The sequence below is a fragment of the Pygoscelis adeliae genome, unplaced genomic scaffold (assembly GCF_000699105.1).
Source record: "Pygoscelis adeliae isolate BGI_AS28 unplaced genomic scaffold, ASM69910v1 Scaffold1, whole genome shotgun sequence".
NCBI lineage: Eukaryota > Metazoa > Chordata > Aves > Sphenisciformes > Spheniscidae > Pygoscelis > Pygoscelis adeliae.
In genome coordinates this window covers 4,855,143-4,871,249 of record NW_008824051.1, presented here as the reverse complement: position 1 = coordinate 4,871,249, position 16,107 = coordinate 4,855,143, and the positions used below count along the sequence as shown (strand labels likewise).

The 16,107-nt window shown below is 38.3% G+C and overlaps 1 protein-coding gene across 1 annotated transcript in view; it reads left to right on the top strand.

Annotated features, from left to right (window-relative positions):
- The window catches only part of FBXO28 (F-box protein 28), a 21,122-nt gene extending 10,061 nt beyond the window's left edge, over positions 1–11,061 (top strand). The window contains exons 2-5 of the mRNA XM_009333701.1: positions 4,335–4,444; positions 5,466–5,604; positions 8,155–8,350; positions 10,133–11,061. Of these exons, the coding sequence (XP_009331976.1) occupies positions 4,335–4,444; positions 5,466–5,604; positions 8,155–8,350; positions 10,133–10,527 (840 nt within the window). The 3' untranslated portion in view covers positions 10,528–11,061. The remainder of the gene's footprint in view (positions 1–4,334; positions 4,445–5,465; positions 5,605–8,154; positions 8,351–10,132) is intronic.
- The last annotated feature ends 5,046 nt before the right edge of the window (positions 11,062–16,107 follow it).

The window sequence follows — 16,107 nt, the reverse complement described above, 5'->3', positions numbered from 1 at the left end:
TGACAGCCAGGAAACTTAATCTCCATCAAATTCCTTACTGTTCCCTTAAGCACATCAGAAGGCATTATAAGCATTCTTCTGAGAAGAAAGGACACTTGTCTGTTAACCAGCAGTAATGTAAAGAATCAAAGCCCTTCTGGTTTGACCTAGTCAAAAGTGTAGCTCATAACCGCATAAGCTTGATCAGCTAGATCTTTTGGATGGCCATTTGGAACTAAAGGTGTTCTTTTGGCAACTCACTGAGAGGAAGAGACTGGGTGTTTTACATAACTCCAGATGCTGTTGACAGAGGATTAAGGTAGCCTTTAAAAATAACAATGCCTAGGCATAAATTGGTAATGAAATTTCATCACACTCAGATTTTTAAAGGCTACAAGTAGCCTTGGGAGACACTTGTATATTCCTGCTCTAAGATCTGTGTTGCACAAACAGTAAATTTTTCTCCTCCGTGAGAACTGACTTGAGCTGCTTATCAAAGATGAATGGATGTATTTTATAATGAGTAGTAGCCTGCTAAAGATACATTGCAGGACCATGTTAATTGAATGACAGGGATTAAATTGCTTAGGTTTCATGCATATTAAAAATGTGCCCAAAAGCAGCCTTATTAACACCTTAGAATGTGGCATTTCATGGGATAAAGCATCTTGAGGAAGGTAGGAAGATACGATCCAGGACATCAATCAACCTAAACAAAGTTTGATTATACATGTGTAGACACAAAATGTGAATTCCCTAAACTGATCACTTTGCATTCTCTGGATCCCAGCACTGAAGGAAATGGATGTCCTAATCTCTCTTTCTGGACCACCTTAGCTCACTGATCCAAAAAAAAAATAATCTTTGAGTTGAACTGGTGTTGGATCTAGATTGTGTACAAGAAGAAAGACTAAGGAGTTGGCTGGGTGGGAGGACATAGAACATCAGCAAGTTTTCAGATTAAAATAGAGATAGGAACCTGTATTGTGTATATATAGAGCATAATGAGGAGCATAATCTAAGGCTTAAGATCCGTAAGTCTTTTTCTGTGACCAAAGGATGAGGTAAAGAACGTTTCCTGCTTATGATGACTGCCATCAGGCAAGGCAAGACCCTGGGCCCCTCATTGTGCAAAGAAGCAGTTGCTTTCCTGAGCATAACGCTTTCTGCTATTCCTGGTGTTACTGCATTTAAAAGCATAAATGAAGCACCTCTGGTTAAGCAGCGAAGTACACCTAAAGTAACGGAGACTAAACAATAGGTATTCAGAACGCAATCGTGTCTGAAATTATGCCTCAGTGCAAATCTTGAAACTTTTTTCCAGATGAAGTGAATGAAAGGGAAAGCAGCAGCGTTTTGCTTTCAGCCCTTTTGAGTATGTACTTCATCTACTTCCTCTGATATGTCATCATAAGAGAAACACAGAAAACCCAAAAGATCATTATGTCTGAAGCTGTAATGTTCTGGACGAGCTGCAGCCTGGTGTGCATGCTGATATGGAAGCTGGCATATCTTCTGGCTTTTGGAGGCTTCTTTTACTGTGTTTTTTTGATGACTTACAGCAGCTCTGGAATTTTTACTTGAGTGGGATAATAATGAAATTTTTTTCACTCACATGTCTGAGCTTGGAAATGCATTTCCATTCAGGCTATTACTACAGCAAGCGTGATTAAAAACAAACAATCTAACCTTCTTCGTGAATGCTCTGAGGAGAAGGTTATCTTGGATCCTGACACATGTCAGAAGTGTCTTAGATTCTGCAGCAAACTTGTGCTTATTTTCAGCACAGCCCAAATAAGGACTGATAGCCTTTGTACAGCATGGCTTTAGTCTTCCCACAGTTTCGGTAAATCTGTATTTACAGGGATTTCTATTTTAAAGCTTCTTGCTGAATTTCATCAACATTTTGTCGCTTACTTATACTTCACCCTAGAAAGGCACTATGAAACATGGCATCTGTGTAACCTCTAAGAAAAACAACATGTATTGAATCTGAATACTTCAGGATATTTTTATCTCTGTTTTGATATTGGTTATCTGTTAGTGAAGCTTGGAAGAAATAAGACACGCTTGAGGAAAGGGAAGCTGGTAGTAGTCCTCGAGCAGATTGTGTCAGTTTAGTTTGTTTACAAATGAAGTGGAAAACTAGTTCTTTCACAGAAGCTGTTATTGCATATAAGTCAGCATGCTAAGAAGCAATCACCTTTTCGTTCTGCTTTTCACATGGACTTGGAATAACTTTGTAACACTGAAATTTTAACACAATGTCTGGTTGGACTTGACATTTCGGGGAAACTCGGGCTCTTTCAGCTTTATGGCTAGAATAAAATATTCACAAAAATTTGCAAATACAAATATGAGCAAATTTAACTTTTTACTTTCTTATGGTCCATTGAATAGCTAGTATTAGTCCAAGCAAACTGTCTTGGACTAATATGAACACTTAAGAGTGTAATAATGCTACTTTGCATATGACTGCTGACTATGCAGTCTAAAAGAGGTATATTGTTCCTCTAACTCCAGGTGCTGTATGGTTTAAATGGTGACATCAGGAGCCAGCTGGGAATTACGAGGTGATTGGTAAAATAAGTTGAAGACAAACACTTTTGGTTTCTGGTGGTACCTCTTAACTATTCGGTGTTTGGGTAAATTCCCCAAATATAGGTAATGTCCAGAAATTGGAGCAAGTAATTTTTCATGCTGCGTAGTGTAAGAAATGAGTAAGACTAGAAAATCCAGTGTTTAGGAAATCTAGTGTTACCCATTGCGATCTGCTCTCTGGGATGCAGGAGGGCTGCAGCACACTGAAAGGTCCTTGCTGCCACCAGATGTCAGTATACACATGGTTAAAATCGCTTTCTGTGCTGCCTCTGAATTTGTAGCTAATAATGCGTCTAGGATTGTTTTTCTCTTGTGCTGAATAACTGCATAGCTGACAGCCCTTGTGCAGGTACTCGTTCCCAGTTCAGGGGTTTGGTAGCATTAGAACTACAAGTAAGCTGTTAAGTCTTGTAACCAAAAATGGTATCAGATCTAGGCATCCCTAATGCAGCTAATATCTTGGAAGAAATGTGACAATTTCCTCTTTCCTGTAGTTGAAGAACCAGCGTTATTTTTTTTATACACTAGAAATGATTTAGCTGATTCTAGTGAATGTGGGGGAGAAGTGTGCTGAGGCTGTACCTCTGTTCTCCTTTGACTGTTAATAAGGAAGATCTAATACAAAGGAGCACAGACAGATGGACAGCAGTTACTTAATGGTCTGTTAATACAGATTTGTTTGAAAATGGTCAGTTCTTATGCACAGAACTTAAACTAGCTGTGACTAGAGGAAGACTCACAGAAAGTAGAACTTCTTTAAGTAGTGCCTTCCGTATAAACAGAAAATAATTCCAGGCTTTTCTAGGAGAAGGGAGAATCTTCTTCCTCAAGGTGTAAATTTACATAGACTTCAAAGTTATGAAATGAGCAGTGTATGGAGGGAAGGAGTGTTTATTTAAAAAAACAAAAAGCAAAGCTAATCCATTGGCAAGTGGGGTCACAGTGGGAGTTGTGCACTTTAGTACAAAAAATAACAATTTCAAAGGACAGTTGATTCACTAAGCTCTTGCGTCTTCAGAACTGAATTGCAACTGCTTTAAACTTTTGTACGAGTTGGCTTTGTCTTGTAACTGGTTACTTTGTGAAGGTTTAAATTCATCAGTTTATTGTGTCTTCTGCAGCTATTAATGTCCTTTCTCCCTAAATCTGTGGAAAAAAATTGAGGCTATTGGTATCTAACACTGCAAATAAAGGAATCTGTTAAACACAGAAGAAAAGACAAGACTTTTTTTTAATAGGAAAAGGAATCTTGCTTCATGTGCACTGTATTGCATAAGTTTTTAAAAATAATTTTGGCCGTCTTCAAAAACATAAGCCTTAAATGCTGAAGGAAAACCATCACGATTTCTTGTTTTTAAAGGCTTCTTTTTGAGACTACAAAGCATTAACATGATCTATCAGAACCACTCTGGAGGCCAAGTTAAAAGCCAGGCACAGGCATTTGCAACTTCCATTAAAATCAGAGGAAACTGTATCTGCTTATAAATGGGTGGAATTCAGCCTACTGTCTCTTGTTAGGCAGTATCAGGAGATTAATTTGTGAACTGTGTGGAACATAGCTGCTCCTTTTTGGAGTATCATGATCATTTTTGGAGATGGTGATGACTTAAGCCCAACTGCAGTTTCTGCTTCTTGAAATGGAGCAAAAACTGATAGGAGAATCTTTTACTACCCAGCAAGTACGGATAAGATAATAGTAAAGGTGACTTGTGGCCTTAATTGAGCCTTAAGTTTTTCTTTTTATTTAAATACAGGTTTGTAAGCGAATGGACTTGGTTTGCCAGCGAATGTTAAATCAGGGATTTCTGAAAGTGGAAAGATACCACAACTTGTGTCAAAAGCAAGTTAAAGCTCAGCTTCCAAGGTATGTACCAGTTAAAACTGTAGTTAAACTTAAATATGCTAGAGTCTTTTAAGCAGAATATTGAAAAGGAATTTCTTGCTAGCTAATTCAACTTATATATCTTGAAAATCTGAATCACATTTGTTCTAATTTCATTTTTTTCCAAAAGCACCTTGAACCTAAGGTCTAATTACAAAATAATGGTGTGGATGAATGTAAGTTGTTTTATACTAGGAACTGGAATATTGGAAAGTGTCTCTGATGTTTTAAACAGGGAAGAGTGGGTCCTGTATTATTCAACTCTTCTGGCAAATCAAGCAAGGACTCCTAGAATGAATAAATGCCATTCCTTTTCAAGACTGACTGCCTTCACTGATGATTTATCTACGAGACTGCTTTAAAAAAAAAACAACAAGGTTTTTCAGTGCCAAGGATTAAACAGGGGAAAAGGAGGGGGGGGTTGATATGTGAGCATTACTGGGAGCTAGTTTCTCACTAAAGCAATGTCTTTTCTCCTCTTTCCAGTGAATGAGTGCAGCTGCTGCTGTGTCCTATCAGATTTCCTAGTCAGAGTGAAGAAACTAAATGCTACTTACTGTAGAGATTATTTGTCAAAAGAACTTATATCTCAACCTAAACTTTGTAGCAAGCACTAATAATATATTAGATTTGTGTCAATTGCATTGAAGTACTAACTGTAGGAGTATGGGGGCATAAAAATATTCACACTGACCCAGTGCCTGTTGCTAGTTAGTACTGAGAGCTTGTTTTTAAATAGTCCTAAATTACATATAGCGTTTATGGATCACATAAGATGCAGTAATTATTTAGAGAACAAATTTTGTCTAAGAAAGTGTAGTGTGCTATTACTAGCTGGTTCTCAATCTGTATCAGTTTTTTTCCATAAAGACAGGACTAATGTTAGTGGTTACATTTCCAAACCTCAGAGGGTTTTAAGGGTGAAATTAACATGAGCGGTTGTTACGGTTTCATGTTGTTGACTCATTGTTAAATCAGTGTCACTTAACGGTCTGTCTTCTAGACGGGAGTCAGAAAGAAGAAACCATTCGTTAGCTCGTCATGCAGACATCCTTGCTGCTGTAGAAACAAGACTCTCTCTGTTAAATATGACTTTCATGAAGTATGTGGATTCCAATCTCTGTTGCTTCATACCTGGAAAGGTAAAATGTAGACCATATTATGTGAATGTATATCTGTGTTTAAAAAATACCATTGTGTAACTTAACCTGGGACAGCTGGGACACATTTACACAATGTGTATATATACTGAAACTGTGTTTCAGATACTTGCAAATAAACACACAAGCGAGTACTCTGCTATAATGGGCAGTCTGAAATGAATGAACCATCGATCTGAATGAATACCTAAATATTAATTATTTTAAACTTGATTTCCATTTTCCCTTAGATTCTCTCAATTCTTGTGGCATATACAGCCTCTACAACCTTTTACAAGAAACACATTATATGTAGGGTTTAATTCTGAATTTTAATTGTACAAAACAGCTGCAGGCCAGGTCATCAGAAGATGTCGTAATTTAGACTACGTGTAACACTAAGCACTCAATCAATCAGGAACATTTTAGGCGCCTTTCTTAAGGGTTTGAGTACTTCAGGTTAGTCGAATTAAGATATTTAGTATGTGGAAACACTGTTCAGTATTACAGTGGATGGGGTATTTTTGTACAGTAGGTGGAATTAGTTTTAGATGTAGGTAAAGCGTGTTAAATATTAATACTACTGAACAATTCTGGTGTTTCAGAATACTACCCCAAAATAAAATATAAATTATGCAAGCGAGATGTACATCGGAGATACCACTGTTTTATAAGCTGTGAAAACGGAAGTGCACAGGGGAATTGACAAAATCGTGATCTGAGGAAGACTGGTACAGCTCAGGGTTGAAACAAGATCTGTGAACATTAGTCTAATGCTCTACTCATTGATCTTTCCATGTGAGGCTTGGATATGTTGGCATTAATTTTTCATGGGCAGATAACTGAATTGCACTGGGACGAATGGAAAAGTTAGCTGTTGGATTCAGGTGAAGCATGGCAGGCATTTTTACACTCAGTACAGTAGGATAGGCTGTCGGCATGAAATCTATTTTTGTCTTGAAGGGGTAACTTGATTCCTGTACACTCTTGTTGACTTGATATTTAATTTTAAATTAAATCATTATAGTTTAATGTATTTATGCTTACTTGACTTTATATTATTTTTATATATACCATGTATTTTAAAAAATGTAATATAACACAGTCAAACTTACGTCCTTGATACTCTCATAGTAAATGGAACACTTAAAAGAAATGTTGCCTTACTTTTTCAAGGAGTAAGACGGAAAGGCAATACTCAGTCTAGACCCGGGGTGTGCAGGAGTTGGGCAAGTGAGCTTGCCAGCAGTTTTCCTTGTGGGCACTGAGTCATAAGGACCTTGTTTGTATTCTGATACATCAGCTAAAAAGTTTTTTTTAATTATTTACTTAGTATACGAGCTTGCTAGCACCATTGCGCTCTCAGCACAGTTACCAATTCACCAGAAAATCCTATCTTGGTCAGGCAGATTCAAGGCTTAGTGTTCACTTACAGTTTGTGGCTTCCCTCCCCACCTGCCCTGCTCCCCTCAGGAAATTCCATTTGAATGAAGCTGCCACAGAGTTGTCAGGAAGTGAATTTGTGTTAGAATATGTGAATCCTGATCTGAGGTTCGGCATACTGTGTGAGGGTTCCTGGTGACAGCAGAGCGCTGCTGCAAGGTTTTCTATTGAGGATGGCAGGAGAATGCTTTGAGGATATTGTTGCTAACAGGATATAATGTGGGTAAAACTAGAGAAGTCTTTTGTAAGCTTGTTGCATGATGAGACACTGGTCTTGTCTGGCTTTTGCAACTTTTTAGCTAAGCTTACTTTATTAAAACACAAGATGCAACTGTATGGTCTTACCTATGATTCTAAGTCCTTAAGATCTGTGTTTTTGAGGAGACTCTTCAACCACTCTTAATCCTGTGCAGAATACCTGTGTCAGTAGTTTCGGTAATAAGAGACCAGCACTCCTATCTTGACCTGCCTCAGACTATAGTTCATAGATTAGTGAGACACCTTTCATCTCTCTGCGTCTCTCCTAAGCAAAGGGCTTGTTTGTCAAACCTGTTAAGAGGGTGCTTCTGTTCTCTGTCAGTAGTGGATTGACGTTTTATAAATGAATATATTTTGGGCTTAATCTGAATTTGCAATATTTTGGGTGTATGCAAGTGTTCTCAAGTAAATATTTATAGCTCTTCAGACTGACATAACGATAATTCTTGCTGTTCCATTCATGTGTTTCGTATGCCTCATAACTGGCTGGGGGAGTGACGGCTCTGCAGTGTGGCTTAGAATATCTTGCTTCAGGTTCTCCAAAAAGAAATTATTATGCTCTGCTGAGTGTAGATTATCTAACTCAGAAGTCAAGTATGGATGTAGTAAAACAAAATTTCCCACAATGAGCATTGTTTCATGAGTTTGAAGAGAGTCGTGATAGATCAAGTGAATATCTTCTCTGATAAATCACGAACAGCACTTCGTTTCCAAAAGCTGATCTAGAACTAAAGCACACAGTGGTATGCAGTAGTTATGTAGTAAAAGCCCCTGAATATGCCAGCACTTCTAGAATGATCTGAAATAATCTTGCCTTTATCAGAAAATCCTAATTCTTCTTAAATGTTTTAGGTAATAGATGAAATTTATCGTGTGCTAAGGTATGTAAACTCTACAAGAGCTCCTCAGAGAGCTCATGAAGTTCTTCAAGAACTAAGGGACATTTCCTCCATGGCTATGGAATATTTTGATGAGAAGATTGTTCCAATACTGAAAAGAAAGATGCCTGGGTCAGATGTATCGGGACGTCTGATAGGAACTGCCCCAGGTATTAATTCCAACGTATAGTTAAGTTTTATTTAGTTTTTCTGTAAAAATTCAGAGCACTGTATCTTTTTAAAGCTCCCTCCCTTAAATGCATAAATATTGATGATACTTGTTTCTTAAGAATGTTTACTGAAATTCACTTGCTTTGAAATTTAAGGAGCCTTTGTACTACCAAAAGAACAGTCACTTGAATGTATGTTAGAATTATGCATAGTGTGTACTCATTAAACAAACGCTTTTGTGCCACCAATGAATGAGACTTTATCATTGCACTTGGTTGAAATTTGGCGTGTGAGATGACAACTCCATGCCTTTTACTTTTAGGACGATCGGCAAATGAATTAGCCTAAGCTGTTGTAGTGTATAGAGAGCTAGAACATACTTGTATGTGCTTTTTCACATTCCTGGGGCACTGATGTATACACTAACAAGCAAAATACTTATGGGTAATAGTAAAAAGGCGATTAAAATAACAGTCTATAAATAAAGAATTAAATTGGTCCTTCGTATACCCTGTCAGATTTTTCCAGAACTTTTGTGAACCAAAGTCTAAGGTAGTTGCCTCATATAATGGCCAAACCCAAAAGATTAGCAGAACTGTAGTGTTTTCCCTGTGCTGAACATCGTCAGGCTTCTTAGGAACTGTGAAATTAACTTTCTGAAAGGATAACTTAATAAAAATGATTCAAAAAAATTACATCTTAAGCAAAAATGATAGGCCTTAACTGTAGGAGCTGCTTGTTGTTTCTGGTATGTCCTGTCCATCCTTTTAGCCGTAAGTGTGTATACCGCCTCTTAATTATATCCCGTTAATTATACCTCAATTCCATTGAGTCTCTCAGCTGAGGAAGTATTGCCCAAAACCATAGTTGATGTCAATCGGCTTTTCAAGGCCAAGGCTTTATGTGGCATAAAAATGCCTATCTTGTGTGGAGGGAGGAGCATTACCTATCTCATGGCAACCCTTTAGTGTCACATAACTGTAGCTATGCTGGCACCTTAAAGGGAAAAAGAGGAGGAGGAGGAGAATGACGACTGTTCTAGGCTGTCCCCGTCTGTTCTGTCTTTGTAGCGCTTAAAAGTTGCATCTTATTAGCACAGCATTACTAGAAGAGTAAAATGATAGAAAAAGTGAAAGAAATTATACAGTAGCTGTTAGTCTCCTTGATTTGCAGGAACTTTATTAAAATCAACATTCCCAGGCTCAAATTCCAGTATGGTTTTAGTACTTAGGAAGAGTGATTCTAAAGAAGCATGGAAAATAAATTCCTTTCTTCTAAAAAGTAAGTTAAACTGAAATATCTTGTTAAGCCCCAAACCACAAAATTTCAGAACTTGAGCTGTCTACAACTAAGACAGCAGAATTGTACTGCTCTATTGAATTATATTTATTTAATATAACTGTTCTGTTATAAGTAATTTATAGACGTGTTGTGGGTTTTTGACTTAACATCTGTGACAACTAAGTCTAGATGACAACATAATAATCTCTATGTAATTTTTGATAAAGCAAAAGGAGGGGGGCTTATATATGGGAAATGAATGATGAGCTGTTTTCCAGACTACTGAAAATCTAAGTATTTTAGACTAGTTGTGCTCTGAGCTATCATATGCTCTTGTTAGACACTTAAATGACTGTAAATCTGTTTACATATTCACCTAACTTGCCACCAGCATTCAGATTCATGTTTGGGGAGTAGGGATAAGCAAAATATGAAAACTGGGATGCAATTTCTACCTTTGTCTTAAAGTTGTAGAGGATTAATCATGGTTTTCTCTGAAGTTCCAGGGCCTTCTGCAGCGCTGACAACAATGCAGCTGTTCTCCAAGCAGAACCCTTCACGACAGGAAGTCACCAAACTCCAGCAGCAAGTAAAAGCGAACGGCACGGGCTTGACAGCGCTAAAGCGGGAAATCTCAGAGCTTCGCATCAAAGTGCAAGAGCAACAGAAACAACTCCAAGATCAAGATCAGAAACTGCTAGAGCAAACCCAAATCATAGGTGAACAGAATGCCCGATTGGCTGAGCTCGAACGCAAGCTGCGAGAGGTGATGGAGAGTACAGTAGGAAATTCTTCAGGTTCTGGCTCAAATGAACAATCTCCTAGAAAACGGAGGAAGGCGGTTGAATCCCCAGACTGTCCTAGGAAATCTAAACGCCTTCGAAACAGAAAATAACTTGGGAGTAAATGACACCTTCAGGAGGATACACTGCTTTAGTAGCCCAAGCAGGTCTGCTTGTTTGGATACTGTGACTAGCTTCATGGTGTCACTTAGGCTGCTGGCTCTTCAAAACACCACTTAGACTTGAACAGTAATTTTCTTTCATTGAGACTTTTCCCCTGCTTTCTGTATGGGTGGGCCTAATGCACAGAATCTCTTAAGATTTGCAATAGATACATACTAACCAGACCTGCTCTGTTATGTTTTGAAGGGTTAATCTTTTTTTCTGTGCAGATGTGTTTAAAGTAAACTTATTTGTGTTTATGCATATGTTCACATAAAATCTTAAATAAATTCAGTCTTAACTGACTAAAAAGTTAAGCGTAAAAACAGATGTCCTGTTCACTTGAAGGAAAGATCCACTTTCAAAACCTTGTTTTAGAGAACTTGACCTTTTTTGTTACAAGTGACCTTGTCTGGAATGTCTGAAAAGTAGTTAATACTTTTTGGGAATCTCTGTAATGAGTAAAACTGACTTCTTAAGCTACAGTATTGGCTATATATTTTTGTAAACCTACAAGGAAGGGCCTTCTATCCAGTCTTCACATGCACACACCCTGGTTCTAGGTCTTGGGAGCCACATGTCTACGTTTGCATGGGTAGATGCATGTACAGCTTAGCCAGCCTGCTAAAAGCACTTGCCTGAAACTGTTCTTAACTCTGGGAGAGAGTAGAGACCTATAAAGCAATTTCTTTGTTCCTCAGCCATAACTTAGCATCTGCTTTCAGCACAACTGCTTTCTTACAACGAGGTGGTCTTACGAGGCTAGCTGCAGGAGAGTTTGAACCCAGGCTGTCTGCCACTTCCACTGCTTGTAAATTGCAGGTACTGTTAGCCAAAGCTGGAGAATTGAGAAGCTGCCTATGCATCGCTTGATTCATAGGCCAACATCTAATAAGTATCAGACAAATTGTCCCTGCAGTAACCAAGCTCAGGGGGACGCCGTTTGAATGAAATGCTGTATTATGGAAAAAACTTAAACTATTTTGTGTGTATGTGTTGGGGGTGGGGCGGGTGGGATGGAGACTTCTCTGTAACACTGATGACAATATTCTAAGCTTTCCTTATCCTAAAAGGTAAATCACTTCGGACAAAGCTTTAATTTCTTTTGCCACTTCTGTTTTGAGCTTGTAACTGGAAAAGCATGTCTTGCACTGTTCAGTCTCTCTGGTCACTTTAACAACCTCAGAGTTGTGTACAGTGATTTTACCCCCCATCTGTATATTTTTGGAACCTTATACAAATACCATTGTCCTTGGTTTTGTTTTAATGTACTAAACTGTGTAGCTTTATCATTTGACTTACGTTTTCTTTTTTTAATCAGCTGCTGCTTCGGGTTTAGGTGGTATTGAATTCAACTTGGTATGGTGCTGAAAATGCAAATGCTGCATTTGTAGCTGTTCAAAATCTTGGCATTATTACCATGGGTTAAAGCGTAAGGTACTCTTACATTTTGTATGGCTGTCAGCGTAATGTAGTGGTTGTATTTAAATCGCCAAACAAATCAGAAATTGTCTGGTCAAATGTTATATAATCATGGGAAAACTGACATTTTTCCTGAAACTTCAGCTACAATTTTTACTTCTAAAACATATTAGCTCACATCAGAAGTAACACTGCAAATGCCTACATTTTGGCAGACATTTAGTTTTCAAATAAACTTGTTGGGTAGTTTGAGTCTTTTAAAAAAAACCAAAAAAGCATGTTTCTTAAGAAAAGCATCAAGGAAGTGATAAAAGGTTATCTGGGGGAAAGGTTAAACTGTTAAAGGAGCATTTGCTATTACTGGTCTTCCATGGCTCAATTTTTTTTTACTGTTAAGGATCTCTTTTAGATAGATATCTGCTGTTCAGTTTAAAAATACTGGCATATACTTTATCTTTTAAAAAATAATAGTTCTGCATCAAAGGGTCAGCATGATAGCTGTAATTACTGTGTATCATTTGATACAAATTCATTTAATGGTCATTCATGATGACAAATTTATGTAATGATCTAATTACCAGATATTTGTGGTTAAATACTTATAAACAAGTATAAACCTATGAATTGCATTTACCGAAAGGCTTATTCATACATCACTTAATATCTCTCACTTTAGTTTCTTTATTCATTTCTAGAAAACGCAAACAATTTCCTGCCCGTTCACAATACACCAATAGTTCCAGGTTATTCAAGAGTACCATTTATTTATTATATGTGGGTGAATCTCTAGCGGTGCGTAAACTGAGCTGGAAAGAAAAACAACAGCCTATTGTTACATGAAACATTCTCTGTGAACGGTGCCAACTTGGAACCTTCAACTCAAGGAAGTTATCACGTGCTGTGAGTTTGCAGGTGCATCCTGATCCTCTGCGTGCTACCAAGTGCAGTAAAATTGAACAAGGCCCGCCAAACTTAAGGGCAGAGGGGATGGTTACAAGCAAGCTCAGAGAAATGCCACAACAAAGGTACACCGCTATTTCGTTTTGACTTCCCGGGGAGGGAGGGAGGGAGACAGACAGACATCAGGCTAGAATACACACCAGTGGTATAGATAGAATGCAGAAAACAGAATGAAATAATAGTTTAGAGAAAATAGCTGGAACATTAACTTCTGGCACCATATTGTCCTTCATTAAATAAAAAGGATGCATTTTGCAATATATGAACAAGCTGGTTAAGTAGCCTGAAGTAAAACTAAATCACTCTTGACTAAATTTCTATGCAAGTTTACATGAGTTAGTAATCAACGTCAAAGTACAGCGTTGGTAGCGATCAGTGATTGTATAATCTGTTCAAGGGAGAACCTCAAACTAATGAAACTAAGATGTAGTTTACAAAGTTACATGAAAAATCATTTTATTTGCAACCAGCTATCCAATTGTAACGTTCAGCTTTAGTGCTTGTAGCAAGGGCTGAAACTGAACAGCTCAGGGTTGAAAGAGAAAGTAATAGTACCTGTCTCTTATAGTTAGTTTCTTAAAATAGCTTAAAACTACTGAGGCTAGTTTTCCTTCTTTTTGAGCTTTATTTTTTTTTTTCTAAAACCAGCAGCTTGCTTTGTAAACTGCTTTTTGTTTCATAGTAAGGTTGGGGTTTTTTTTACAAATTTGCATATCTAGTGAACGTGGTGAAAATGGTATCAGAAGATACCACAATGGTACTTTTTTTGAGGGAAAAGCTGTTTGCAACCAGGTCTTGCTCCCCAGATTGAACAACTTGTGTGTACATGCAGTATGCAAGCACCTTCTAAACAAAGGCTAATGGATGTAATAGGTGGAAGGCCTGAAGGAAGAAAGGCTACCTGCTTAACAAGATAAATTTCTCAGAGTAAAGAACAGATAGAAACAAATGTTAACTTCTTCAATCCCTGACACTCTCAGCGTAGCACATTAAATGAACCACAATAGTTCATTAATGTTACGAGGATGCCTTCGCATAATTTCTTAACGTAAAAGGTAAGACCGTATTGAACAGAAACTTAGTTGCTCTTACTGAGATCTTCTAACAGTTAATTGTGGGAAGCACTAAGATTGCCGAAGGAATTTTCAACATCAAGGGCCTCTTGAAAACAGGATGACATAGGATGTAGTTAAACGTGTCTTCAGACAGGAGAGGACTACCTGATTTCTTGGTGTTCCTGACGGCTTTAAGAAGGTAACTGGCAAATTACAGTGATAGATTATTATTTCATTCATCGGTAAATTCAGTTTGGAGTATTTTATAGTAACGTGTCTACTAGTTGTGAACTATTCTGATACTTTCCAATTCCATTCCTGTACCACTTTGCACCGTACCTGGACCAGCTCGCTTGTCCATGTACTCTCCGCTCTTGCAGTTGGGCTTACTGGATCTCACCTTCCTGGTTGGACGAGGATGTACTGCCAGCTTTGGTTGACGTGTAACCGCACCCTCTAGGATTTTTGTTCTAGCCTCGTGCCAGCTGAAGGCGCGCTAGGTACTGTATCTCTTTGTCTTCTGATGGAAAACGTCAGATAGAAAAACTGTTAGCTTGCTGAAGACCTAATGTATCTGGATTTGTTATATGGGCTGCTTAAACCAGAAAGACTCAGTGATTAAATAGGAAAAACACTTGGCACCCCAGGACACTTGGGCGATTAGATTTTCCAAAACTTTCCTATTTAATATTTTTCTTAGTTGTTTAAGCCTTGTTTGGCTGCTATGGAATGTTTAGTTTATAAATCTGGGAGCTTCTATTTAATCACCCTGCTGAAACTTTTGACCATTTACAAACCTATATACGTTTGCAGTGCTGTAAACCCTCCTCTGCGTACTGAACTCTTGATACTGTGTCTCTCCTCCAACGTTCCTGTCGACAGCTGCAACCTTTCTTATCAGCAGACGCGTTGGTTCTTTTGGCAGGATCCTTCCCATGGATGAGGAGGCCTTTCGCGCAGTGATGGATAGCAGTGCTAATATTTGAACTACAACAAGACGGGAACATTTTCAGAAACGTTACGTCCAGTGTTTAGTGTGCAGTTGAGTGAAACACTTGTGACCCTGGGAGTTTGGCAGTCGGCTTCTGCACTGGTAACTCACTGCACTTCCTGGTTTATTGTGAAGTGGTTGCTGAGCAAAAAATAAAACTGAACGTCCCTTGCCAGGACAAAATGCCTCGATGAAACCTAAACATCTGTTTTACCTCTTGGGCTGCACCAGTCCTCACAAAGTCTACAAAATTCAGACTGTGTGACTAAGGAGGGAAAAGCTGTGAATAAACTTTTCCATCTCTCTTCTACTTGCTCACTTTTTCACTTCTAACTCACATCCTAATATGCACAGATTAAAAATGCATGTAAACAAAAATATTCGTGAAGCTGTTATGTTTTATAGATCCTGTGCTTTGTCCATGACGTTAGATTGTAAACATTTTCAAGTAGGGATTGTATTTCCCCTACATTTGCATAGTTGCATGTGGGGCTTTTAGCAGCTAGTACGTATTAGCATTTTTTATTCATTATTGTGAATAAATTTTAATTTGAGCGGATTTATGGACAACTAAAATTCCAAGCAAGTAGTCATTCAACTTCTACCTAAAATAATCTTTGTAACTGAACTGTCCACAGTCAATATTACGTGAGAAATAGATGCAGGGACAGATTAAATGGAGTTTAGTACTTACAGAGGAGTTTGTCAAAGAAGTTCTTAAAATATCTTACCACAAGAAGTGAAGTGAAGAGAACGGAGACCTTGGCACAGGCGTTTTGGGTTGTAGTTAAATATCTTTAGGCAGCTTATAGAAATTTAGATTTCGGACAAATGATAGCTAGTCCTTACAACCACACATCTCTCACCTCTGGAAAAGAAGAATTGTTTTTTAAAGAGCCGCTGTAAGATGCTGTTTCTATTTCCAGCCTCGAGAAGCGAGTCGGGTGAGACCGCCCGGCCTGCCCGGCCGCCGGCGGTGGCTTCTGGGCAGGTTGTCCCAGCAGCCGAGAGGGGCAGAGATCTCACAGGCAGTTACAGCTGTATAAACATCGTTAAAGGCAGCGGGAAGCGCGGCAGGAGAGGCGGGGCGGTGGAACGTGAAG